The 27872-nt window shown below is 48.6% G+C and overlaps 4 protein-coding genes across 4 annotated transcripts in view; 3 read left to right on the forward strand and 1 right to left on the reverse strand.

Annotated features, from left to right (window-relative positions):
- Positions 1-27872, reverse strand: part of LOC131293117 (dual specificity calcium/calmodulin-dependent 3',5'-cyclic nucleotide phosphodiesterase 1-like) — a 114534-nt gene that overhangs the window by 46189 nt on the left and 40473 nt on the right. The window lies entirely within an intron of this gene.
- LOC131282793 (maltase 2-like) lies at positions 2153-5776 on the forward strand. The gene is made up of 5 exons (XM_058312335.1): positions 2153-2686; positions 2759-3046; positions 3110-3984; positions 4085-4162; positions 5617-5776. The coding sequence occupies exons 1-5, from the start codon at positions 2153-2155 to the stop codon at positions 5774-5776; spliced, it is 1935 nt and encodes a 644-aa protein (XP_058168318.1).
- On the forward strand, positions 9821-11718 carry LOC131293128 (maltase 2-like). Its single transcript, XM_058321209.1, has 2 exons — positions 9821-10351; positions 10420-11718. Exons 1-2 carry the CDS (start codon positions 9821-9823, stop codon positions 11716-11718), a joined length of 1830 nt encoding a protein of 609 aa, XP_058177192.1.
- Positions 13191-15197, forward strand: LOC131293139 (maltase 2-like). The gene is made up of 3 exons (XM_058321220.1): positions 13191-13712; positions 13789-14150; positions 14243-15197. The coding sequence occupies exons 1-3, from the start codon at positions 13191-13193 to the stop codon at positions 15195-15197; spliced, it is 1839 nt and encodes a 612-aa protein (XP_058177203.1).

Consider the following 27872-nt stretch of genomic DNA (forward strand, 5'->3'; position numbering starts at 1 on the left):
TTCCATAAATTTGCATTACATTCCGGCTGAACGGAGGTGAAAAGGAAAGAATAAAAATAAAAAAAAAAAAAACAGCGGTATACATTACGCCGCAGGTGAAACGTTGACTTCTTAGCTAAGCATAAAAGAAAAACTTTGCTAACGCAAGCTACCGAATGTTTTGGAGGGTGTGGAAATTCCTATGTTTTTGATTATGGGCACCAGTGCGTCCAGAAGAGGACGTGAGGAGTCCCTCCTTCAAAAATCCTCAGAAGTGCAAAACGGACTGTAGTGCTCTTCGTCCCGGCTGTGGAGAGCTCCCGGACGCTGGTTTTAGATTGATGAATTTAAGAGCAGCTGTGGTTTGGTCAGCAGCTAGCGGCGTTTGGTTTAAGAGTTTACCATTTTAGATTCCCCTCCAGGAAGCAGACATTGCATTATTTGTTCGAGTTGATGTAAAAGAAATACGATCGCGTGGAAATTCACCATTTCCAATGACATATTTTGTTTCCTCCGTTGCTTCAATTCATTTCATCCTGCCATTCCTTCCCAAAGGTTGTTATGGCCACGAGTGGACAAGTTTTCGTAACGAAGGTTAAGAGAAGAAAACATTCCTTTGAACTAGATAATAATTTGAGGGGAAAACCATCCGGGGTCGTTCTACTTCGCCGGTGCACAACTCAACTCAATTTAGGTCCGGATTGGGCAAGAATGTGAAGTATTCGCCCACACCGGATGGGAACCGTGTTATGGATGGATTCCTCCCAGACGTCCGATCAATTCGTTTTGGAAAAAAAAACGAACCGATACGACTCAAGCGTGACGGAAGAGAGCCCGGGGATGACGAAAATGGATCGGTTCGGTTTGGTTGTTTTTCGTTCGTTTATTTTCACTCGGTGTTCCCGGGAAAATATCAGCCGGATCCGCCGGGGTTCCTTTTGCGTTTAGCGAACACTCGATGTAGAACACGTACCAGCTCGACGTATGTTGAACCGTGCTGTACGTCGCCCCATAAATCACCGTATGTGAAAGCACCCCCTTCCCACTAAGCTTTGGGTGGGAGTTGGGGAGTTCCGGATGCCAAAACCGCATCCAGACCGAAAGCGAAAAACATAAAAATGAAGCGAAAACCCCCATGCGAACCAATCCAGCACGGAACCGTGTAAGGGTAGTTTGTGGTCTCCCCGGTTTGACATTGCGATCGGGCCAGTTTTCCCTAAAACCCCATTCTCCGGTGGTCGTCCATTTTGAATGTGTGGCTTTGTGGCACAACCGGAGCCTAGTCCAACGGCGAGCCCGTAGTCTAGGTCCGGAAAGTGAACTTGACGCATTTCGTGTGGCGCATTTTCCCGTGGGATGGCAACATGCATGGAGTAAAATTGTGTTAGAATCGTTTTCAACAATTGCGAGGGAATTTGGCAAGCACGCGAGAAAAGTGTTCTCTTGACTCCTGGGAAGGAATTTTACGATAGACCGTGTCGATTCGGTAAGTTCACGGAGTTTATATGTTCTCGCAGCCATATGGGATTTTAGATACCATAAACTAAGTGCTAGAATGAGCTGTCAGAGGAATTTTGCATAAGTTCACATGCTTTTATGATTAAATTGATGCATTATTCAGTTTAAATTAAACTAGAATTATTCGCTGTACGAATTTCTCCACGGAATTTGAAAAGCGCCTGAATGTATGCTTTAGTCACTCTTGAACGCTCACGACGAGAAATTGAACCATTCTGTTTGTTGATTAAATCATCGATGATCGAAGATCGACTGAACCAACTACAAGCTCAACATCACACAATCACACCAATATGTCATTTTTGAATTATCTCGTTCCCTTTCCTTCTGTTTCTTTGTTCCCTCTAGGTGCTCGAGTGCATCCCAAGTCAAGTGCATCAGGTGCCGGTGCATCGTCGAGCAGCTGGGACAGTCGTCGGATGTGTGATTAAATTTATTCAAAGCGAGTCACTCGAGCGGTAGCTACATCTCGGAGAGGAAGTTTTTGTTGTATAGATTTTCATCTCGCACGGAGGACACAAAGGGAGCAGGTGGTGCAAGGAAGGGCCTTTCAGACGGTAAGAGTTTATCTGGTCGATAGTTGATATTCGATTTGCATAAATTTAAATCACCGTAAGATACGTGACGGTTCCACGGTGCGGAACGTTTCTTCACGATGGCGACTCATCGGCGTGCGAGTTTGTGTTGGCAATTCTTGGTTTGGCTCGGTCTGGTGGTTGGCGTTTTGGCTGCCAGCGACCAAGGCGACTGGTGGCAGCGGACCGTGTTCTATCAAATCTACCCTCGCTCCTTCATGGACTCGAACAACGATGGTGTTGGTGACCTGCGTGGCATCACGGCCCGTTTGGAGCATCTGAAAGATGCTGGAATCGGAGCGACCTGGCTGTCACCTATCTTCCTGTCACCGATGGTCGACTTCGGGTATGACATCACCGACTATACCGTCATCCAGCCGGAGTACGGCACGATGGAGGACTTCGAGGCGCTGGTGGCGGAAGCGAAGCGACTCGATATAAAAATCGTCCTCGACTTTGTACCGAACCATACGAGCGACCAGAGCGATTGGTTCCGGCGCTCGGTGGCCCGTGAAGGCCCGTACACCGACTACTACGTGTGGCACGATGGGCGCGAGGATCCGACAGCCGAAAATACCAATGGACCGCAGCGTCGTTTGCCACCGAACAATTGGGTAGGTACAGTTCTCCGAAACCCAATGTCTCCTTCGAGGACTTTTCAATGTGTTTTCTTCTCTCCTTCACAGCCATCGGTATTTTATGGATCCGCCTGGACGTTCCATCCCGAGCGGGGCCAGTACTACCTGCACCAGTTTACCGCCCAGCAACCGGATTTGAACTTTCGCAACCCAGCCGTCGTGGAGGAGCTTCGGGAGGTGTTGCGTTTCTGGCTGCGGAAGGGTGTGGCCGGGTTTCGCATCGACGCCGTAAATCATCTGTTCGAGGCGGAAGGCTTTCCGGACGAGCCGGAATCGGGAACCGACACCGATCCACTGTCGTACGGCTTTACGAACCATATCTACACGAAAGATTTGGTAGGACACCGGTACTCCTTGAATGTGGCGCATTAAATGACTTTCTTCTTCTTTTGATTTTAGCTTGAGTGCTACGATATGGTGTACCAGTGGAGGGATCTTCTGGACGAATGGACACGCGAGTATGGAGGAGATACTAGAATCATCATGACTGAGGCATACGCCAACATAACGTTCACGATGAAGTACTACCATTCGGAGCAGGATCCCCCTCGTCCGGGATCGCATATGCCCTTCAACTTCCTGCTCATAACCGACCTAAGCCAGACCTCAACGGCTCCCGATTTTGTGCACACGATCAACAAATGGCTCACGTACATGCCACGAACGGGGGCAACGGCCAACTGGGTGCTGGGTAATCACGATCAACCCCGCGTCGGTACACGCTACGGTGCGGAACGGATCGACGCCATGAACACGCTGCTGATGACGCTACCCGGCATCGCTGTCACGTACTACGGCGAAGAGATCGGTATGGTTGACAATCCGGACGCCAGAAAAGGCGAGCCGGAGGCCGAAGCGGGGAAAGCTTTCATAGCGTTCTCGCGTGATCCCGAAAGGACGCCCTTCCAGTGGGACGATACGGCCAATGGGGGGTTCTGCAGCGGTCAGGTGCAACCATGGCTTCCGGTACATCCCAACTACCGTCAGCTCAACCTAGCGGCCCAGCGCCAAGCCGAACGGAGCCACTACAAAACCTACCAGCGACTGGTCCGACTGCGTGGCCACGAAACCTTCCGCCACGGTGCCATCCAGCTCGTGCCCTACTCGAACGACATTATCGCGTACGTACGCGAGCTCGCCGATAGCGACACGTTTGTGGTCGTGATCAGCTTGGCCCCAACGGCCCGTACCGTTGACCTGCTATCGGTGTTTCCACGACTCGCTCCCGAACTGCACGTTGCCTCGAGCGGCTTCAACTCGAGCCACCCAACGGGGTAAGCTAAACTGAACGAAAGAGAAAAGTGATTTAAATATTTTAACACTCGCTGCATGTATAATTTTCATCCCGTTTCTCGCCCCCCCCCCCGTCCCCAGAGCCATCGTGCAGTCGGACCGGCTAGCCGTGGATGGATACGATGGTTTAGTTTTGCGCAGCATCCCGCTGGCTTCGAGGTAATGACGAGAGCGTAAAGTTTCCAGCAGAAAACTTGTCCGTTTTGTAAACTTTAATGTAATTTCCATTTAAATACGATCGAATCACTCGTGCCCATGTTTTGCTTGTTCCTCAAGTTAGTTCGAAATCCAATCCACCCAGCGGAGGAATGTAAAACCTCTAATTACGTTTCAGGCTCTCTGCACGATGAGATTACGTTGTTGAAATCTTGGCCTTGCACTCTGAGGCACCACATCTTCGTACACGTGCATGATGATATTTAAAAAGCAGACCGTAACAACGTTATGAAATTAAAAAAGTTTCCTGCATTGTAATATGTACAGCGTACAATCATGAACCGGAGGAAAGTTGATCCTTACATGCTGCAGAGTTTGTATGCTTTTCGAAGAAACCCGATGTAGTGCTGCGCTTGAGCGTGTCATGTTAGTAAGGGGATCCTTTGTCTTGTTCGTAAAGTAGATTAAAATTGGAACGTATTTTCTAAAAGTGCTTGAAGTGGTTTTTAGAAAATAACCCTATGTAAATCTTTAAGCGCCCATGAATGATTTCAAATCACGTACACAACAAAGATCTTCATTGCGAACATTCTTCTCTTTGCATATTCCGCTTCATTAATCTAAAGTAAGCAATTTAATGGAGAAATTAATGCGACCGTTCTTTCGCTGGCTCCGCGATGGTTTGAAAGAAATTAGAAACATTTTCCCTATTTTGCACGAATGGCATACGATAGAACAAGACAGAGCAGTATGGAAAATGCAAAAGGAAAAAAAAACATCAAACTTGACATTTTCATTAATTTCTCAAGTTGTCGCTTCGCAGATAAGCGATCTTCAGTTGTCCTTTTTTTGCCCTGGGAAAGAAAAATCTTTCCATTTTTACCCTGGAACTGGTCCGTGAAAGGTGAAAAGTAGAAGAATGGAGGTTGTGTGGTGGAGAGTTTTCAATTTGCCTACCGTAGAGTGCGCACGAAAGCAGATACCCTCGTGGGTCAGCCACCTGAACCAAGTCGCCTCTTTAATTCGAGCTTTCACTACCCCGATACGTGGTAAGTGTACTTTAATTAAACAGAATGGAGAACAGCGTGGTACAAAGCTTCAGCTGACAATGAACAAGACGATGTAATGCAAAAAGACAGGATTTATCGTGCAGAATGCGGGACCCGAAAGCCCCCCGACCTCACCACCACCCATCATTTGCGCTGGCTGATCCTCTTTTGACTGCCTTTCATTTTCTCCGGGCGGAAGTTCCGTTGTTGCTCATAATCAAGTACAAGAAGAAGGTTACACTCGTTGCCCTCGGGGAGAGGTCGGTCGGTGTATATCCCTCCGCCATGATGTGACACTCGCGTGACTTCGGTCTACATTTCTTTTCATAATTATTTCCTCTCGTATTTCGCCTCTTTCCGTGGGTTAATGTTTTTGTCTTCCCTTTTTCTCCACTCCTTTTCTCGCAGGAAAAACAAATTCTCCCTCCCGGCATTCCTCGGGGCGGCGGCCAAGGATGCTGCCGTAATTGCGTCCATCGTAATTGCACTCGGCACCGGGCTCTACCACTTTCAGTACCGTGCGCGCGCCCTGGGTGGAGCCAAGTGGTCGGGAGGATTTAAAAAATAATGACAGCCACTTCCGGGAGAAAAAGAAACAACTGGCGGAAGAACGATTTGCATTCAAATGGGAAGAGGCAAGGAGTGTGCTGCCTGTGCGGAGTCGTGAGTCCGGTTAGGGAAATTATCATCACTGTCCTATTCATTTTTTCTCCCCCGGTTTTTGTTTCCTATTTCGTGAGTCACTGAGTTCATTTTCCCACGAGCGCCAAAGAAGGACGAAACGAAAAATGTTAGTGATAGTAATAGAGATTTCTTCGCAAAATAAAGGCTTCATTTTGTAGTTCACGAATCGAATAGTGAATACTGTTAAAAATACATCTTCAAAAACGCCCTACATTCGCGCTCAATTCTAGATTGTTAATTGCAACTGCTCATTTATCGCTTGTATTCATAAGTCCCACACCACCGCCAGATAACCGTCGTTCCCGGTGGACGATAAGACCCCATATCACGCACAGGATTGGCAAAAACGGCACCGTTAAAAACACAAACCACCGGCCGGGTAACGGAAAACTCGAGAAAGCACGCGCACATGCGGTTATAAGACATTGTGAAATCTTTCAACGCTATCGGGAAAAGATAAGCGCCTTCGGGATCTGGTGGTCGCTGAGACGAAGTGTCGACTGATTGATTGGTGGCTTAGCGGCGTGTGACTTTGGTCGTATTGTTTGTTTTGTTACTTCAAACGATGTGCCATTAATTCACGAATTCGCTCGGCCTATTAGCGATCGTTATGGTTTAATTGTTTCGCTGTATCGCTCAGTTGAGATTTCGCCGAAGGGGGTTTCAACGGGAAATTAGTAGCGTTCGTTATCTGGCGTGGTTTTATTAGCCATTTTTTTAAAGTCTTACTGATAAGCAGGTCATTAATGAAAGCCCTCTAATTAAGGAAGATGATTAATCGGACTGTTTTCCTTCTTCGTGCCGACATTAAATTAAACCCTTAGATATCCAACACTAAAGCATACATTGAAAATCTTGATATCTCGCATTGAACCATTCGAACGACACATTAGACAACTGTCGGAAACAAACGGCAAAAACATAGTATTATTGGACATGTACCTGTCACGGGCTGTCGGATAATTGAATCCGATGCCCCGATAAGCGCCTGCGATGGCAAGATGTACGAACCAATCCATGGATATATCCGGTATAAATAGCGTGACGATTAGTGTCATCCGAGATACGGGTACCGCTTGTCCTCCGCGTCGTTGGCGATGGAACTTTTGGCGACAGTTGTCCTCCTGGGGATTGCGCTTCAGTTACCCTGTCGGGCTGAAGAGAACGGTCTGTGCAGCCGTCAGGATCAAACTACCGAAGAAGACGGCGGCGGCGAGTGGTGGGAGTCGGCCGTGTTTTACCAGCTTATACCGCGCTCCTTCCGGGACAGCGACGGTGACGGCGACGGAGACCTGGCGGGGGTGCTGGAGCGGTTCGATCATCTGCTCGAGCTTGGCGTAACGGGCATCTGCCTGGGGCCGGTGTTCCGCTCACCCAAGCGAGACAGTGGTTATGATGTGTCGAACTTTCGCGAAATCGATCCGATGTACGGTACGATGGAGCAGTTCCAGGAGTTGCTACGTCGTGCGAAGGAGGCCGGACTGCGGGTGGTGCTCGATCTGGTACCGAACCACACGAGCGAACAGCACGAGTGGTTCCAGAAGAGTCTGCGGAAGGAGGCCGCTTACCGGGACTACTACGTCCTCCGAGGGGAGGCAGCTTCCGTAGAGGAAGGTGACGAAAGTCGACCTCCAAATAATTGGGTAACTTTACTGTGCAGGAAAAACGGGACACGTGCGTACTAAAAACCGGTTTGACAGCTTTCACAGTATCACATGTCGGCGTGGACGAAAAACAGCCGTACCACTGCGGAATACTACCTGCATCAGTTCGGATCAACGGAACCTGATCTAAACTATCGCAACTCCAAGGTGAAACAGGAGATGGAGGACATCATTCGGTACTGGTTGGATTTAGGAGTCGACGGGATACGCTTCGAACGAGTCAACCATTTGCTCGAGGATACACAGTTCCGCAATGAACCCCTGCTGGACCCGGCGGTCCCTCTGCGATATGATAATCTCAACCATATTCACACGCGTGACTTGGTGAGTAACGAGAAACAGTACGATGTGGCGTGTCTTTTCATCCTTCTTCCATTTCTTTTTTAGTTCGAAAACTACGCCATTGCTTTCGATTGGCGTGAAGTGTTTGACGAGTACAACATGGCCGGAACGGGAAGGAAGCTAATGATCACCTCCGCCTACACCGACGACCTCGAGAGCACCATGAACTGGTTCGGTATTGCTAGCCGAAATGGGGCTCACATTGCCCAGAACTTTGGCCTTCTCGAGCGGCTCTCGAATGAGTCCCAGGCCGAAGACTTCCAGCAGGTCATCGGGGATTGGTTAAGCTCGATGCCGATGGCCAGCGGGGCGAATTGGATGCTGGGGAACCATGACCACCGTCGGTTGGTGTCCCGCTTTGGTCGAGAGCGTGCCGCTGGCATGGCGATGCTTGCCTTCACCCTTCCTGGGACGGTTTTTGTTTACTATGTAAGTCGTACGTGCGCTTTGGAGGAAACGTTCCGGAAGATTTCATGCACCCTCGGGTGTGCTTTATGTTTTAGGGGGATGAAATCGGCATGGAAGACCACGACGGCATCACATGGAGGCAATCGGTTGACCCGCTCGGATGCAATACAAACGAAACGACGTTTCTCCACTACTCCCGCGACCCATCCCGAACGCCGTACCAGTGGGATTCGAGCAACGAGTGGGCTGGCTTCGCACCCACCCAGACCCCGAACAAGCAACCATGGCTACCGGTGCACCCGAACTATCCCGCGTGCAACCTAGCCCTCGAGCGATCCTCCAATCGCTCGCTGTTCCACCTGCACCGGGAGCTGATTCGGCTGCACCAACAATCTGACACCCTGCGCCGTGGCAATTATCAATCGTTCGTGCTGCCGAACAACGTGTTTGCGGTGCTACGCTCCCTGGCCGGCGATAAGGCGTACGCTACGGTGCTGAACGTTAATCCGAACGCCGTGACGGTCGATTTGCAGCGGCTGCACGGTGAGGTGACGGTGGCTTCCGTGGTTCTCACCTCGCCCGAGGCGGATCACGAAGCGGGTCAGATTATCAAGGATGTCAGTAGCGTTACGCTGGCACGGTACGAGTCGATAATCTTCGAGCTGAAATCTGGTGCGATCACCAGAGGGTTGAGGGTAGTAAACGTTATGATTGCGGCCGTTTTCGGGATGGAGAGAGCTTACAACTATTTGAGTGGCGCGATGTTCGTGTAGGATGAAAAGTCTTTGATTCTATCTACTTAATAAAATCACCGTTCTACTATCGGTTCGGTATGTAAATCCGTTCCCTTATTGGCTCAATTCCTTAACTCAGGACCGCTTCCTGATCTCGTTCCCTTTGAGTCGCTGAAGGGTGCTACTATAAATATCGGTTTGACTCACTACCGACTTACTCATCCACCTCGGTATAACATACTGCTGCGTCCGGATTTCGATAACATTTATTTATTGGCCATTTCCGAAATCACTCATTTCGTTGATAGTGATGGCGTTCATTGTATAACCCGGTTTCTGTTCCCGTCTTCACTGGCCATAGCCGATAAAGGTTCCAAATATCTCACATTCGCGGGAGCCCGATAGGCCACCGATGTTGCACGGGGAGTCGCGTGACCGCAGAAGCTCTGGTCTGATAAATCTGTCAAGTGTGCTGGGCGTTCAAATGATGTGGCAACGGTGGTGGAGGTGGTAATGGGTGCTGTTTCCTATTTGGGAAAGTGCCATACGGTTGCATAAGGCGATCCCGAAAAATTGCTATTGTATTCGTTGTCGTATCATGGATGGAACCCTTTCCGGCGCGGTGTTGTATTTGTTATCTGGAGGCGCATCTGGGGAGGGTGCAGATAGCGAAGCGTTTTCTCGATTTGGCTGGTTGGGGCCAACCTGATGAACCTATAAAAGCAGGCCCTCGCAAACGGATCGGTTGAGTATCGGTAATAACGCGAGAGTGCAACGACGATGCGGTTCGCAGTGAGTTTGGTGCTAGTTTCGGCCGTCGGCCTGCTGCTGACGGTCAGTGGCAAAACGGCCACGAAGACGGGCAAGCAGAGTGACCACGATCATGAGATGGACGCGCTGGACTGGTGGGAGGCCGGAGTATTTTATCAGATCTACCCGCGCTCGTTCAAGGACAGCAACAACGACGGCGTGGGCGATCTGGCCGGTATCACCGAGAAGCTGGACCATCTGGCCGACCTCGGCGTGGACGGTGTGTGGCTGAGTCCGGTGTTCAAGTCGCCGATGGCTGACTTTGGCTACGACATTGCCGACTTCCGGGACGTCGATCCGATCTTCGGCACAATGGCGGACCTGGACCGGATGATCGCGAAAGCGAAAGAGCTCGGCATCAAGGTGCTGCTGGACTTTGTGCCAAACCACACCAGTGACGAGCACGATTGGTTCGTGAGGTCGCTGCGTAACGAGGCGGACTACCGTGACTTTTACGTGTGGCGTAATGCGGCCGCTAACGGTCGGGAGCCGAACAACTGGGTAAGTTCCATGACATTCCCGCCTAGTGTGAGTGTGGTTTTGATTTTAACGTGTTACGACGTGTTTAGCAATCGGTATTCCATACACCCGCTTGGACGCGCCCCGAAGGTCAAACGCAGTACTACTTGCATCAGTTCGACAAGAAGCAGCCGGATCTGAACTTCCGTAATCCGCGGGTGAGGCAGGAAATGGAGTCCATGGTGCGCTTCTGGTTGGACAAGGGAGTGGACGGATTCCGCATCGATGCGATCAATCACGCCTATGAAGATCCGGAGTTCCGCGACGAGGAATTGATTGATCCGAAGGGTGAGCTGATGTGGGAAAATATGGACCATAAGTACACGAAGGATTTGCCGGAGTGTTACGACCTGGTGTACGACTGGCGTGCCGTGTTCGATCAGTACAAGGCGCGTGACAACCACACTCGCCTGATGATGACGGAGGCATACACGTCGCTGGAGAACACCATGAAATGGTACGGTAATGGTAACCGTGCCGGTTCTCATATACCGTTCAACTTCGCCATGATCAATCAGTTGTCGAAGGATTCGCGTGCCAACGATTTCAAGCGAGTGATCGATGAGTGGCTTAACGCTATGCCGAACGGTGCCCAGGCCAACTGGGTGCTTGGCAACCACGACCGTCCCCGTGTCGCTTCCCGGTACGGACGCAAGCTAGCCTCCAGCCTTGCGGTGCTCGAGATGACGCTGCCCGGAATCGCCGTGGTGTACTACGGTGAGGAGATCGGTATGGAGGACAACCGGGAAATCTCGTTCGAGGACACGCAGGACCCTCAGGCGGCCAACACGAACCCGGACGTGTACCAGGAGTTCACCCGCGATCCCGTCCGGACGCCCTTCCAGTGGGACAACTCGGCGTACGCTGGATTCACGGCCGCCAGCACGACCAAAACCTGGCTGCCGATACACAGCAACTACCGCGAGGTGAATCTGGCCGCGCAGAAGACCGCACCGGAGAGCATGTTCAAGCTGTACCAGAGGCTGATTAAGCTGCGTAAGGACCACGCGTTCTCGCACGGCCACTACGACTCCAAGGTGCTGCTGAACAACGTGTTCGGTTACACGCGCACCCTCGACGATCATCAGTCGTTCGCGGTGGTCGTCAACCTGAACGACAACGATGTCAACGTGAACCTGAAGGAGCTGCACGAGGACATCGAGTCGGCCAAGGTGGTGATGACGTCGCTCGACGCCAAGATGAAGGAGGGCGACGAGGTGACCGAGGTGTTCCACGTCGTGCTCGGCCATTACGATGCGGTTGTGTTTGAAATTTCATCCTCCGCCAGCGCACTCGGTGGTTCGTTGCTGCTCATGTTGATCGCTTCGATCCTTCGCTCAATTTTCTAAATCCCGAAAACCAAAATCCCGTGTTGTAGCGTAATAATTTATTTCCTAATAAATAAAAACATCCAGTGTAACATCGCTTGGAGCTAACTAGCTAACGATTCATATCCGAAGGAAAGTAAGCTGATGGTCATTAATTTAATTTAAAGCAGAGCTTCCCGGCTGTCGTTATACGACACCTCGTTGATTTAGGACTCATGTATCAAAAGAACCAGAATAACGATCGCAGCGATTTGCAGTGCTGAGAAATATTCATCTTTTGTTATAGGTCTCTCTTAACAGCGAGCCGGTTATTGGATAGCTTGACAACCAACCAACGGATCGATGGATTGATATTCCGGATTGAACGCCAGATAAGATTAATGTCGGCCAAAATCGATACTACCCGGTGGTGGGCATTTTTATGGTGGCCATTTTTTTTTCCCGGCGATAGTGTACGAATAGAAAATAACCGTGAGACAACATAATAACGCCGGTTTCGATGGGTGCGGTTTGCCTTTTTTTAGGGTGCGGTGGTTCCCACTCGATACATATTGATTGCGGACAATTTTGCCGGTTTGTTCCTATCACAATTCGCGGGGATTTTTCCGTTGAGTGTCATTGTGTTTTTCCTTCTCGAAGGATTGAAAGATTTTGACGGAGTAAGAAAGTGCATTGCCACGTACTTACAGACAGCTTTTTGATAGACAGATCTATGGTCTAGTTTATGGGAGTCTCTTTTTCGGGCTTACCTGTAACGATAAAGAGATAGATAAAATATTAAATTTAATTTCATGATGGGAACATTCGTTTGATAATTATTTTCGGAGATGATTATACGGAAAAAGACGAGGAGTGACTGAGAAATCAAGAAATATTTTCAAATCAACCACTGAAAGCAACTACCGGAGGTTCCCCTGGTCAGTGCGCCGTAGTTTCACCTTCCAAGGTAACCGCATTCCAGTTTTTCTTATCGACGTCTTCGGGGCGATGCTGAAGCCTTGATTGGACATAACAATGTGTACCATAAACAGTTCACCTAGTCTTTCGCTTGTATCTACTCCGGTCATCATAGACCTATTATGATCGCTCTCTTCTTATCAAACGGACCACATAAGTCCCCCGCCAGTGTATACCTATCGCTAGTGATAGAGCCTTTCGAGGGGGCCTTAACTTTCGGACATCAGAACTGAAGCTCGGCGCGATGTTGTAATGGAAACAGTGGTGCACCCCCCCCACGGGATGGATCATCATCATGTGATCGATGCGGGATTCCGCTTATCGTAGACGCTGCAAATAATGGAGAAGAACTAGAAAGGAGTGGCGTCTCGTTTCCGTTCGACTTGATGCACCATCAGGCGACGATTTACGGTGCCAATAATGTCAATTATCGTGCGATAGGGTTCCCGTACAATATGGACATCAGGGTCGTAAATATGGTTCAATTGATTTCCACTGGGGATGACCGATCAGTGCGCGCGTGACTGTGGACAGCGATGGGTGCAATGGAGCGGTTCGTGTTTTATTTGCTAGCGGTGGCGGTACTGACCACCGATAATGTAGTCCTCGGGCAAGAAGAAACGCCGTCCAGCGACAAGGACTGGTGGCAAACGGCTGTGTTCTATCAGATCTATCCCCGCTCGTTCTACGACACCAACAACGATGGCGTTGGAGACGTCCGTGGTGTGACGGCGAAGTTGCAGTACTTGAAGGACACGGGCATCGATGCGACCTGGCTGAGTCCGATCTTCAGCTCACCGCAGGAGGACTTCGGGTACGATGTGTCCGACTTCAAGCAGGTGGATCCCCTGTTCGGTACCAACGCCGACTTGGAGCAGTTGTTTGCCGAAGCGAAGAAGCTCGGCATCAAGATCGTGCTCGACTTTGTGCCCAACCATACGAGCAACCGGCATCAGTGGTTTGTGGACTCGGAGAGAGGCATCGCACCGTACCGGGACTACTACGTCTGGCATCCGGGCAAGATGGTGAACGGTGTGCGCCAACCACCAAACAATTGGGTAAGGCAGATACCAGGGATAGGGATGTGTTCGTGACCCCGCTATAAAATTTACGTTGATGTTTATCCCTTCTCAGCAATCGGTCTTCTACGGATCCGCCTGGGAGTGGAGCGAGCAGCGCGGTATGTACTACCTTCACCAGTTCGCCAAGGGGCAACCGGATCTGAACTTCCGCAATCCGGCCGTCATTACCGAGTTCGACGGTATCCTGCGGTACTGGATGGAACGTGGTGCGGCCGGGTTCCGTGTCGATGCCATCAATCATATGTTTGAGCACGAGGACTTTATTGACGAACCGATCAACAATCCGGAGGACCCGAACAGCTACGGCTACACGCACCATATCTACACGAAGGATTTGCTGGAAACGTACGATGTGATTGCACACTGGCGCACGGTGTTGGACGACTTCGTACGGTCGACGGGTGAGGATACTGTGTGAGTATACTGGGTGAAGACATCGTGGTTAAATGATCATCAAGAGCTCGGTTAAAGATATGGTTTCTTCTTACAATTTGATCTCGGTGTAGCATCATGATGACGGAAGCGTATGCCAACCTCTCGATGACACTGCGCTACTACGAATCGGACGACGGCAACCAGCAGCGGGCCCACTTCCCGTTCAACTTTGTCATGATCGAGGAGTTGGGTGAGGGCTCGAATGCTCACGACTTCAAGCGCGTTATCGACCGGTGGTTGGGGAATCTGCCGCGGGGTAAGACCACCAACTGGGTGCTGGGTAACCATGACAAGCCGCGTGTGGCCAGTCGGTACGGTGTGGAGCGGGTAGATGGCATGCAGTTGATGGTGCTGACGCTGCCCGGTGTGGCCGTCACGTACAATGGCGACGAGCTGGGAATGATCGACCATCGGGACATTTCGTACGAGGATACGCTCGATCCGCAGGGCTGCAATGTTGGTCCGGACAATTACAAGTGGGCCTCTCGCGATCCTCAGCGCGTTCCGTTCCAGTGGGACGATACGTACAACGCGGGATTCTCCCAAGCGCCACGCACCTGGCTGCCGATGCATCCGTACTACCGCCAGACGAACCTGCTGAAGCAGCAGGAAGCCGACTACAGCCACTACAAGTTCTACCGGGACGCGGTGGCGGTCCGCAAGCACCGTGTGTTTACGCACGGCGAGTTCAAATCGCGTGCCTTCGGCGATTGGGTGTTTGCCTTCGCGAGATACTTGCGTGAGGAAGACGATCGGCTGGACGATCCGTACCGGGTGGTGTTGATCAACTTTTCCGGCGAACGCGCAACGATCGACGTGAACGATCTGTACGAGATCCGCAACCTGACGGAGGTGTACCTCGTGGGGACGGACTCACGACACAAGGTTGGCCATCGGCTCGATGCCAAGCAGGTCCATCTCGGTCCCTGGGACTCGATCGTGCTCGGTCCGATTTCATCCGCAACAAGGATGGCGCTTTCCTTCGGCTCGCTGCTGCTAGTGGTTGTGTTTAAGTTCCTCTTCTAGACGCGTCTAATCATGGTCATTAATTTTAATAAAGCCCTACAAGCGTATCGAGCGTGTGTTGAATCGATTCACGCCGCGGGAAGAGTGTGTCCTTAACGTGTAATAAATGCCCACATACCATGACGGGACCGACTGATGACGACGATGATGGCCATAACACGGGCCTTGTTTTTTGTTCCCGTCCGGAGTGACGGGTTTCTCGTCGTTCCCTGATTGCTGCGGCGTCATCGTCGTCAGCACGGCGATTGAAGACTGCGGAGAACCTTCATCATCGCGCCGTCCTCGAGCGTACAAATTGATGGAGGTTGAATTATTTGTAAATATTCGCGCCCGGGACCGGTGTAAGTTTGCTCGCACGTGGCAAGGACGCCTGGCAGTGTTTCGCCTGCGGAAACCGGACGACGATGATGGGAGCTAAATTTAACTTGAAGTTGATTTATTGTCACACACGCAGTGGGGGTGCCTTTCGAAGAGCTTTCGTCCTGAAGCCCGGAACGCTAGGTGGACAAACACACACACACACACCATGTACGCTTTACGAGAAGGACGCAGACCCGTGGGGATGGAAAATCGATACGGATGATTTTTCTCTTCACACCACCACACGCTGTTCCGAGCTGCAGTAGGCCACAACAACGTTGCCGTCCTTCGAGCAATCCTTCGCCACGCGTTCGCCATTTCAAGTTGACACCGGACCGTACGGCGGATCTTGTAGCTGTCCCTAGCAGACCCACCCTCTCTATCTCTCTGTCTCTCTTTGGGAGAAAGGAAAAATAAGGACGCGTGAAAGAACGCCGATTATTCGCGGAATTGGTTCGCCCGACGTTGAGTAGCATTATGTCCCGCCTGTCCGATTGAGAGGGTCTTTTACCTTCCGTTGCCTTTCCGAAGCCGTCGGTCCGTTGTTTTGGTTTTATACGCTTTTCCTCCTCGCTTGTCAGACTGGGCGCGTAATATTATCTTCTTTCCGAACCTTATCACAGAAATTAATCTGATTACTCTTCGCCAAAAAGGTGCCCGTATACTGTATGTGTGGTCGGTTTCGTACCAATCTCAAATGGAATCCTAATCTGCGGACCACTATGATGGTTTGGTTAGGATTTGGATATTAGATACCAGCTTTTTCTTTTGGGATGTTGTTACGGTTCTACAACCTTATCGATTGTAATAATAAAAAGGCATACAAATGTAGGATATGTTTTAGATAAATGATCTTCTAGAGAAGAGGTGGAGTTATAAAACAATTTAGTAAACTAAAGTTGCATTTTCAACTGATCAATCCGTTCTTTGAGCTTCAAAATCAGTATTCAAGCGCCCTTCAAAAAGGGTAGAGTTTAGAGGCAACGTAATCTGTATCCATAAATTAATAGGCTGTCGTTAAAATATCACTCTCCGCTGATAACGATGCCGCCAGTCGCGGGACCCACGGGCAATCAATCAACGGCACAAGCTCAACGACAGCGACACAGCTCATGGAAAATGAAACACTTACCGATGACGTACGAGTAGCCGTCGAGCGTCAGGACGCACTTTCTGGTGGCGGTGCCGGGTGGATAGCGCAGGGCGCGCGTGAGCAGATTCTTGCCGGTCTGAAACCGCGCCACACTACCCTCCAGATGGCACTTGTGCACCGTCGTGTCCTTGCAGCAGTCCGGCACGCAGTCCACACAGTCGCCGTAGCACTCGTGACATTTGGCCGGACCGCGTTCGAGCGCTTGCGCCAGCTGCTGCAGTTCCTCGTCGCTGGAGTTCGAATCACCCGCCATGGCTGGGAGGTTGGAGGGTTTCTGTTCTTGGTTTGACGGACTTGGGACTTTACACTTTTTGCACCGGAGAAGCAGCCACTTCACATTCAATGTTTTCTATCGAGGCTTGCTTGGATTCTTCCGATTAATAATTTCTTTGACAGGTAAACCAAACGAGGGACGATTATACCTTTCCTATTGTATTATGACCTTTTGCTCAAACTTTCGCTGGACTGGTTCACTACCTTCATACACATCACATATTCCATTTGCAAGTAATCAACCGACTTTCTCTAGCTGATTCGAATCACATTCTTAGCACCACAACTAGTACCTCTTCCAACACCAATCACAGTTCCTGTCTTAAACCGCGGACGGATCTTTCACAGCAGACGATAAACTCTCTCTCCATAAACCAAACAACCAATTCTTCAACAAGCGGTGACTTTTAGCGTGGCTCAATTCACGTTTTTAATATGATTCTATCTAACTTTTTGCGGAACGCTGCTTTCCAAAAGCTCTGGACTTCCGTTGATTCTAAATCGGAGGAGTTTAGAACTCACTCATAAGAGTTGTTTTTCTCTTGATCATTGGATGATCTTTTAAGGATTGGGAGTTTGATATTAAATTGTGTTCAAGTGTCTTGAGGGCAAAGTGTTTCTCTGCAGACGCATGCACCGATTTTAACGAACGAACGATAACCGAATGATTCCGATGGGGATGAGGCTGGACCGATGGCTGGGATTTCCCTCGATGTGCTGCTGAGTTTTCCCACGTTGTGCCGACTGTCGATACGATGGCTGGTGGTGATGATGCTGGAACACGAGCACACTACCGTACCGTGCACTATTTCACAACACTAGACAACTTATTCGCGGACGCAAGAGATGGTAAGCAAAGGATATTTTTATCCAATAATTTATTTGAACTAGTTTTCCAGACGATCCTCAAACAGAGAGGGAGATGAGTGGAGGTTTTTCGCAGAGAAAACAACTTTGAGTTATTCGATTTTAAAGAGCTTCAAATATACCCCCATAAAAGGTACTGTCATGATTTTCCATACAGTACATTTATGCAAATAAACAAGAGTGATCACAAAAGGAACATTAATGAAATTGCGCTTCCCCTCACATACACACATGATGGAGGATACTTTCCTTTTTCCAAGGCAAGGAGCACATGAAATCACGGTCCATCGTTTGTTCCGCGTCGAGAAGTTTACCGATGGCAAAATTTTCCTCCTTCGAATGAAGCGCCTTCGTCAGACGACGACACACTGCCGGAGATGCCGGTGGAAACTTCGGGTACGGTCGCGCGGGTGACAAGTAAATTATTGCTTCTTCAACGAGGTTTTGCGGTAAAACGGTAAATTTGTCCCCGGAGACGGGTGGGGTTGCCTTCCGTTGCCTCCAATTTGTCTCGGCGCCCGCAGCCCCGTGCGAGAGGAAAATCATCATCCGTGTACCGACATAAGTGTAGCCCATTTTTCTCCTCAGCCTCGCTGTTGGCTTCCTTCCCCCTCGGTTCGGTCGTTTGTTGTCCCCACGGTGTAACATTATTCTTCCAAAGCGCGCCATGCACGTTCACATCCCGCACACACACACACGCTTTGATACCAGAGTTTCCAACCAACCCTCAGGGCACAAGCGTGGGTTACTTTAGCCGAGGCTGAGGTTGGGTGGCCACACAAACATGAAAGAGAAAACTCACCACACACACACATACTCGCTCATGTGGCGCGCGAGCGCATGCTGGTGAAAATTGAGACATAAACGCTTAATGGCAGATACTTTTCCCTCCGTTTGGCTTGCGTGCGGGGAAAATTTGATTAGACTGAAAATGAAAGTATTACAAAGCCGCTTCGGTACAAAGTTTCGGTTCGCTTGACTTCTCCCCCGGGGGGTGTTTTTTTCCCCCTCCCCAAAAGGCAAAAAGATCACGTGTGTGGGCGAAACGAAGCACGTTTGCGGGATCGCACTCGACATTGGAATCCTACTTGAATCCAATTTCAAGCAGAAGCTTTTCGCGACCGGGTCGCAACCCGGAGATCAGAGCGAGATTTTCCGAAATGCTTCTCGGCTCTCGGATGATGGAAATAACCCTGAAAAGGATTCTCATGTTAAGTAATTTTTCACGCCTAGAAGTCAACTTTTGGTTGGTTTTTTTTTGCTCGCATCATCCCGAAAAGGAAAAACTCCTCCATGCCCAAAGCATCCCGAGAAACTTTCGGAAAATCCACTTTTCCAACGCCTCCGGGATAGGATGCGGGAAGTCGTGTTCGTGTGTGCGCCTCTCCCAAATGTTAGTTCGGTTGATGGAGCTTCACGCTACGTGCTGATGAGCTTACCAAGGTTAAGGAAAAATAGCTCCGGGAAATGGGAAACAATTCGTAAAGCAGCTTATAGAACGTGGGATGCAAATGTGATAAAATGAGGAGCTTAGCTTAAAACGTTCCTGAGAAGGCATACCGAGTATCGGAATGCAATGTCCATTTAAACGGGAAAAAGCTGGACCTTTCCTTTTTCTTTTCAAAATAATCTTTGAAACAATCCATTGCTCCAACGATTCTAATTTAAGAACAAAATCAGTTATTTGATTCTGTTTTCATTCCATCATCCCGAGAAAAATCGAACATAAATACTTTACTGTTGACTTTCTCCAAATCTGCTTAGCTTTAATTGAACCTAATGATGCCTTCCCGGGGAAAAATGGTATTCAATTGATTTTATTTTTCCTTCCCACGCTAAGAAGCTCAATAAAAAAATTTCAACTTGAACCAATTAAATGGAACGTGATGCGCGCAAAATGTGTCCCTTCTTTGTGCTTAAAAGGAAACATCGTTGAAAATTGCTCCTGCGTCCTCCGAGACGATGCCGTAAAGACAATTGGAAACGAATGCGATGTAAATGGAAATGGGTGGCCTTTCGGTCGTCCTTCTGTAACGCTGGTTTTCCGTACCAGCACCGGGAAAAATCGTTTGAACCTTTGACTTCCATAACGAAAGCGTCAGCTAAGGGCATTAGATTTTGTGATTGGGGAAGATTCCTCCGCCAGCCGGGGATGGGACGCGCTGGTTTTTTTTTGGGCAAAGGTTGTTCGCCCGTTATCGGGAACGTTTCGTCGTATAATTTATTAACGCGAGTTCGAGCATCTCTGCCCCGCACGACTCCCTTCCGAAACCGCTGGGCAAACGATTGGCCAGAAAATGGTCTGAAACTCCCTTCGAAATGGGGGGAGCTCCATTTTTGCGTGCCATTGCGACACTTTCCATTCCGTCGGTGGCACAAACATGCCGGCCGGGCGAATTCCGCGTTGCCACGGGTTTTCGCTTGAAGGCAGCACCGAGGCTGCCGGCTTCAAAAGGAAGCGAAATTGAAATGAGCCTGCTCAACTGCTTGAGAGGAGCTGCTGCTCGAGGAGTCGGTGTGCTTTCATGTTGGCGCTATCTTGGTGCCGTTTATCTACCGATGATTGCCCGAAGCACGTTCGCGGAACTCGTTAGCGGAGGCCTGGATGTCGCCTCGGTGAGGCGATGATTTGGCGAAGTTCATCAGCGCGAACGGCACCGTGCGCCGGTAATCAGATTCTGCTCGCTTGCGTTTGCCATTTAATAATTTTCTTCATTGTCTTTTGCATTTTAAACATTTCTTAAGTAGAAATATCAGCGAAAGTGTTTCATGATTATTGTCACTCAAGCGGAAGCTCTTGTTCTTCTGCTATCAGGCGGTGCGATGTTGGCACATAACATATTTGTCAAAACGATAACCCTTACTATTCGTTCATTAGAAATCGAAATTACTTTCAACCCATGGAAGCAATACTGAAAGTTCAGTGGTTTGAACAAAGGCAGTTCGAATGAATTCAAAGGAGTTGCTTCATCATTGAACAATTTGTTTCAGCTTCTTACTCTTCATACCGAGCTTCAGCGCAGCTTTTGACGACCGCAAAATAATGCTGACTATTGCGACCCCCTTTTTGCGCGTTGAAAGTAAGCTCCTTTCGACGGTCGTTCGTAGTAGCATAAATAATTTGCATAATCATGTCGACGAGCGGGAGTGCCTTTTTGGCTTTTGGCGATGCCGACTTATTTTTTTCGTAAAGATTGTGTGCTTTTTCTCCTTATTTGCCCCGTGCTACTTACTGGAGTGCTCCATACGCTCGAACAAAGAAAGTTGAACGGAACGGAAAAGGATTGTCGTTCGATGGGTGAAAGGAACTCGCTCGAATCGGCGTACGGTTCAAATGGGACGAAAACCCAACGAAACCGAAAAGAAAATGAAGAAGTCAAAATGCTCACAATGAATGCTGGGGGCATTAAGTACCAGAGGAGGAGGAGGAGGGAAAATCGGAAAGATCCTTTACGATTCCTAAGCACTTTTGTCGGGAATGGACATGGAACATTTGTACCTCGACGAAACAAGGAATTCTAAGGAGGACCTTCCAACAACGGTTCAAGGCGTGGGCGTTTGCGTGGAGGCGTGGGAAAAACTAGCTCCAGTGCGAAAACATCCAACCAAAGAGAAGCTTCGTGTCCGTTTTTCGGTGAATCGAACGTCCGTGCAAGAGAGCTTGCGCCTTCCCGAACCCCAGAGTAATCCGATATGCAGAGGCACGAACAGCGAATAAACTTAACCCAATCGTACGGAATAAAATAAACGCTTCGATAATCGGCCATTGGAGGTCATGCTGGGGCCAGAAACTCATAAGACTATCGGGGGTCAGCAACAAAAAAATAGTATCTGCAAGAAGTAGTTCGTAACATTTGAAAAATGGTATGAATCAAGTACGATGCCCGGTGAATGTAAATTTTTACGACTCAAATGGGGATGTCAGAAATAAAACAAAGAAGCTGTTATGAGGACTTGTTTTAGCAAAAAACGAAAACATTTTGTAAAGAAAATTCGGAATAAGTAACATTCACTTAGAGATTTGAACCCGCTCCAAAACCGAAACAAAACAGAAGAACACACAATAGAAAAATGGAAACACAAAACAACCAAACGCCCTCATCACGCCCACAAGTGCCAGCTCCTTTGTGTTTAAATATTCACCAAAAAGCAGATCGGTGGCTTTTGGATGGTTTTCTGGTAAAAGGATCATCGGAATGTGATGTAAAAAAGCCACACGGAAAAAAGGGGGAAAAGGATTTGCGTGAGTGTAACTGTGTTCTGCGGCCCCGAAAAACTCCACTTTGACGTCATATTTCTCTGGCCCATGGTAAACAAGGCTCTTTAAGTAATGGTTTTCCAGTTTTTCTTACATTAACAAGCGAACAATACGGATAAGGTCGTTATGATGTTGTCGAACGAACGAACGAGCGGACAAACCAAGAAAAACCTCAACCTTGGAGACGGAATAATCAATTTCATGTTGTTTCGATCTCCTTTGTACGCCTTCTCTCGCCTGGAAACAATGGTTGGTGGATGGAAAAACATATTTTTCATGCTGCGAATTTCTTTTCGCAGAACGGGAACGAAATTATTGACAAACTGATGGCAATTTTGTTGCCAAAAGCTGCCCGGAGGAGGACAGCTCACTTCCTACATTCCGCGTGACCGGTTCGATGATGTCATTGCGTTGATTTTTCGACGATTTTGTCCCGATTCCGGTGCCTTTTAATGGTGCTTCCGATGATGGAGCTGATTTTCGGTCGGTTTGCTTTGCATATCTGGGAGGTAAAAAGGGAGTTTTTTTTCGAAAAAATGAATTGCAGCGTGGGATTACGGTACATCAAGAAGTGGTTGATGTGGGAGATGTAACGACTTGCTTTCAGCAACAGAAAAACAAAACTTTTCTCTATGCCATTGGTTTAGAAAATCTATTTGCCCTCGGTGATGGGTAAAAGGGTTTGAGTGATCATTTCTCAAGAAAATTGGGTTTTTGTGAATTTTTGTTGCAAAAAGTTAATGCACTTCTATAAACATCAAATTCGTCAACCGGCCATTCCGTTCCAAAAAACCACGACCAACAAAATTGCAAAATCTGCCAAAGCGTTAACTCTCACCACCGGTTCGGTTGGCTTGTTCTGCTACATCGAGCATCGTGCAAGTTCGACGGGCAACTTTGCTAAACGACCCATTAGAAGTTCAACTTTGGTGCTCCATTTACCACATCCCCCCAGCGGTCGATGGAAACTAGCATATTATATCGATCATTAAAGAGAGGTGGGAAAACGTGGGGGGGGTTTGACCAACTTTCGCCGGGAAGGCAGGCAAAAGTGCTGCATCGTAATTAGTTCACAGTACTTTCACTGTCACAGTCCGTCAAACTTGATGGGATGTGGTTGCCACATAGCTTTCCTTAGAGGGTGGCGGGGGGAATGTGGCATACATTTTGCATAAAAACTTTTTCCGCTTGATAGGGAAAAAGTTGAAGTTGTTGAAATTTAATTAGAAAGTAAGATCCAAATCACTGCGAATATATGCAGCAGAATTCTTATACATGAAAGCCAAACTACCTTTCGTGTTGTCCAATAAGCCAAACAAATTGGGCAAATCAACGCTGATAGCAGATTGTAATGGTTGTAAGTGGAAGAATATTCTCATCACCTCACCGGAAACGTCATGTTCGTGAGGCGCCAACATAAATGCGATCGTCAAACGGACCACTTACCATGTCACTCCGTCACCGGTACTTATGGCAATCATTTCTATTGGTTGTTTTTCTTCTGTGTGTTCGCGCTTTTCCCCCTCCCCCACTCCCACTCCACGCCGATTGTCACTCCGTCACCGAGCGAAACGATTGTTGTAACGCTTACTGGTGGCAAGTGGTGACGATAAAATAAACAAATTCGTTCACCAACTCCTCTCCTCCTCACTAAAGGGGAATCTTAGCAAGAGCCCGTATTCTCACGCGCACAAAAGCTCACCCATCCACGGTTTGTGGGTGGTGAATGGGGCGAATGTGGCGGGCTACACGTTCGGCCGTGTTCGGTAAGATTTCTTTTCGGAACCCATTTTCGCCAAGACACATCGCGAGAACCTTTTGCTAGGTCAGGCGCGTGGAATCGGTTTTCGGGTGAGGGTTGTTATCCCACCGTGAAGTATTGCGGGTCCTTTTTACCCACTGGTCATAAATATGTCATGGACCGCTCCGTTCCGTTTCGGCAGACGGTACGACGACGACGACGAGGACATTTCCGGACCGTCTCCGTTAGGGGAAATGGGCAAGAAACTACACGACAGAATAAAAAGCGAAATGGTGCAACATAACTTTAAGCGCAAAAGGCCATCAGGTGAGGGTGAGCCGGGTAAGGAGCACAGGAGTGGAAGCAAATGCCCCAAAACGGTTCTACTACAAGGGCGGTGCTTCGGGAAAATGGGAATCACATAAGTACAAAGGACACGCCGTCTCCGAATGGCGTGGCGTGTGCTTTGTTTCCCAAGCGGAAACGTTCGCCAATTGTGAATCGGAGTGGTTTTTCCGTTCCATACACATTTTTTTTCGGGAGCGCTACAAATAACCACCGATGGTCCGACGATGCGTTCGCTGTTAGCTGTGTGTGTGTGTGCTCTCCTGAAATTGTTGGCCCTTAAAGCGATACCGCATTTCGTATTCCGTATCCCTTGCCGGAGATGTAATCACATCGACAGTGCTTAGCAGTGGGAGTTGGGAAATTCGGAGATTCGATGGATTAAAGACTAGAGAGCTTGAAGAAAATTTTGGCAAGGATGGGTTTTGCTATCTCTTCTATCACACTCTTGATGTGAAAGTCTTTTCAAGAGATACCCAATGACAGAAATGTTTGTTCTATACATTTTGAAATTACTCAATCTGCTTCGACTAAGAAGTACTCTGGCTACTCAAGCAAAGTTTAATTTGTTTAGTACATTTTCTACAACGGTGTTCTAAACCTTTGATCTCTTAGACCAAACGAAGCATGCCTTGAAAGCACTTTAATTTAACAGGTTTAATCAGCAGACCCGTCGTTTTCAACATATGTAGCGGGTTCTTCCCCTTTTAATCTCTATCAGTAGTAGGGGTTTAGTTTAATATTTGAAGATTTTAGAACTTTGTCTTGAACCCTTTTTTGACAAGTTCAATTGACTATTATAAATAATGCTTGATTTGAGAGAACAATTTTACCAGATCTTTTGCTCCGAATTCTTTTGCTTAGCTTCCTTAGATTTAGTTTGAAATCAGCTTATGATAAGTTCTCTCTAAAAGTGTTTCGCGAAAACCTTTTTTCAAACGGAATGTCTATTGAAAATCATAGCTTTCATGGTGATGTTCCTACACAAAATATCACGCTTCGGTCCGTCCATGAACAATGTTCCCGACTAATGAATATTTTCCCTTCGACAACTACCACGCTCTCGACTTCGAATAGAGTTTCAATCCACCCCTTGAACTAGATTGATGTGACCAGCGGTGACGGCTTCGGTCGAACGGCAAAGAATAGACCGTTTTATGATGCCCCAAAGTACCGTTCGGGCCCGCGACCGGTGGTCATGCATTAATCATCAGGTGAAAAGTACGTCTTTTCCACTCTGGAAATAATTTTCCCACTCCCCCGGCGTGTCTTCTCCCTGGAGCCGAAGCTTGCTCTAGCCGGAGTTCCAGTTGTGAAGAATGTGACCGGCTTTTGCCTTCGGAACTCGGGTGCCTTCAAACTTGTAGCACCACCACCAATCGCACCAGTGGGAGCTGCTAGGAGACACGCGTAATTGGTTTGTAATTGTGCAGCAAAAGCAATGGGTTTCGCTTGTGCGAGCGACGCGGCGTGGATCATCAATAATTCATCTTTAACCGGCGGGTCTTCTGCAGCAACATGGGCAACTGCATCGCATCGAGCTGAACGGGTGCAACGCTCGTGAACGCTTCGCATCGTGCTGGAAAAGGCCTCTGAAGACGCTTGTTGTCGCGTTCGTTGTGTGTGGCACCGTGTGTCAAAACTCATAAATGTGCGATGTGCGCTGCTCGATGGACAATTCGATTTCTAGGTTAATCGAGTAATTAATTAATTGATTACGATCGCGCACGGATCTCGTGTGTAGAGACGCCGGTTTTGGTTAGGCGTGATGGGAATCCCTGGGGATCTCTAACGACACGATGGTGTTGTTGGATTTTTGGGAAACCATAAGGCAAAGGAAAACCTATCTATTCTTCACTCTGAAGACCTAGAGTACGTCTTTATCAATGAGCAATTCCCACGGGAGGCAACGATTGAGGCCCATTCGGTGATGTATATGAACTAAATGGCGTAGGAAGATATGGCATATCTCCTACATCAATTACCCAATCTATTCTTCGCGCCATTCACTCCGTTTTCAACCTGCCTCTTTCATAGATCTTGATTATTTCGTGCATCGGTTTTGCTTGTTATCAGTTTTCTTAGCCTTTCACGCTCTCGTCTGTTTGCTTTTTGCTAGTAAAAACACAACCAAATCATGCCGCCATTATCATCACCATCAGCCGCCCCTACGGAGAGTCCGACGATGGGAGTAGAGGTGTTTGCGTTTCGCCCGCCAAACGGCCAAAGAAAATCGATTGTTCACAAAGAGGCGTAAATAACTTGCTGCCTGTGCGCTTATGAAACGAGACATAACGATCGGAACAGTATGGTCACACTCTTGACACAAAGTCAAAAACACCTTGCCAGATGTTGCCGTCGGAAGTTACGACGCCTTGAACATCGACGGCGGCTGATGATGGTTTTATGAGCTGGTTTCTGGTCGTTCGACTATTTCAAAAAGTTTTGATTATGGGAAGTTCATAATAATTTCGCCATTTGTTTTGCGGAGAAAAGTTTTCTTCGGAAGGGTCGTAAAATAGTATACCCATGCCTATGGTCGATGAATTAATAATGTGTAGTGTTTTTGAGATGTTTATATGAGTTTCCCGTGTAAGTTCGGCTTGGTTTCTCACAATTCTTCGCATTTCTCATATTTAGAAGCGTTTTCTTTACGACCACAAGCAGGTCGATTTAGATTCCAAAGCAATATTATTAACAGGTGCAATAAAAAACTGGAATCATCATCCCCGTTTGCCATTCTTATCTCCATCTTATCTCGAAACCCTGCGCCATAATCAGCCAATACCCCTCTCCCGCGTTCTCCAGGATCGGTGGGGCATCGATGCGAATATAACAAAAGTTTAATAATGTTGTTATCTTTATCCCCGTAAACATCGACGGGGTGGAGGAGGAGCTTCACCGGGGAGAAATAGGGGTGCATTGTGTGGTACTATCGGTGTAATCGCACAATAGGTGCCCTCTTCCTCACGGAAAGGCCAGTATTAGTGCGGCAACCGAGTGGATCGGAACAAAAATGAGAATTTACGGCACGTCCCCGGTGACTACCGTTACATTGTTGGTGGTGGTGGTGTTAGTTGGTGGTTTAAGAGCGGCCACTCGAGAGCCGGATACGAAGGATTGGTACCAGCATGCGACGTTCTACCAGATATACCCCCGATCCTTTCAGGATAGCAATGGCGACGGGATAGGTGATCTGAAGGGTATCACCTCTCGGATGGAATATATTGCGGGGCTCGGTATCGACGCCACGTGGCTGAGTCCTCCGTTCGTTTCACCGCTTGCGGATTTTGGCTATGACGTTGCGGACTTCTACAACATCCAGCCGGAGTACGGGACGATCGAGGACATGAAAGCGCTGATCGAGGAGGCACACAAGCACGGGATCAAGCTGATGCTGGACTTCATCCCGAACCACACCAGTGACGAGCACGAATGGTTCGTGGAGTCAGCGAAGGGAACCCCGGCGTACAGGGACTTCTACGTGTGGCGTCCGGGGAAGCGGAATGCGGTCACTGGTGAGTTGGAACCGCCGAACAACTGGATCTCGGTGTTTGGGGGACCAGCGTGGACGTACGACGAACGACGCGGTGAGTTCTACCTGCATCAGTTCACGAAGAAGCAGGCCGACCTGAACTATCGCCACAGGCCGGTGGTGGACGAGATGACGCGCATGCT

This window comes from Anopheles ziemanni, chromosome 2, assembly GCF_943734765.1.
Source record: "Anopheles ziemanni chromosome 2, idAnoZiCoDA_A2_x.2, whole genome shotgun sequence".
Taxonomy (NCBI): Eukaryota; Metazoa; Arthropoda; class Insecta; order Diptera; family Culicidae; genus Anopheles; species Anopheles ziemanni.

Bases quoted from the DNA above. Each gene is read 5' to 3' on its own strand.
- LOC131282793 (XM_058312335.1), top strand. From the start codon at position 2,153: ATGGCGACTCATCGGCGTGCGAGTTTGTGTTGGCAATTCTTGGTTTGG. The intron at 2,687-2,758 runs GTAGGTACAGTT...TCTCCTTCACAG, and splicing joins GTTTGCCACCGAACAATTGG to CCATCGGTATTTTATGGATC. The intron at 3,047-3,109 runs GTAGGACACCGG...TTTTGATTTTAG, and splicing joins ATATCTACACGAAAGATTTG to CTTGAGTGCTACGATATGGT.
- LOC131293128 (XM_058321209.1), top strand. From the start codon at position 9,821: ATGCGGTTCGCAGTGAGTTTGGTGCTAGTTTCGGCCGTCGGCCTGCTG. The intron at 10,352-10,419 runs GTAAGTTCCATG...CGACGTGTTTAG, and splicing joins GTCGGGAGCCGAACAACTGG to CAATCGGTATTCCATACACC.
- LOC131293139 (XM_058321220.1), top strand. From the start codon at position 13,191: ATGGGTGCAATGGAGCGGTTCGTGTTTTATTTGCTAGCGGTGGCGGTA. The intron at 13,713-13,788 runs GTAAGGCAGATA...ATCCCTTCTCAG, and splicing joins GCCAACCACCAAACAATTGG to CAATCGGTCTTCTACGGATC. The intron at 14,151-14,242 runs GTGAGTATACTG...ATCTCGGTGTAG, and splicing joins TCGACGGGTGAGGATACTGT to CATCATGATGACGGAAGCGT.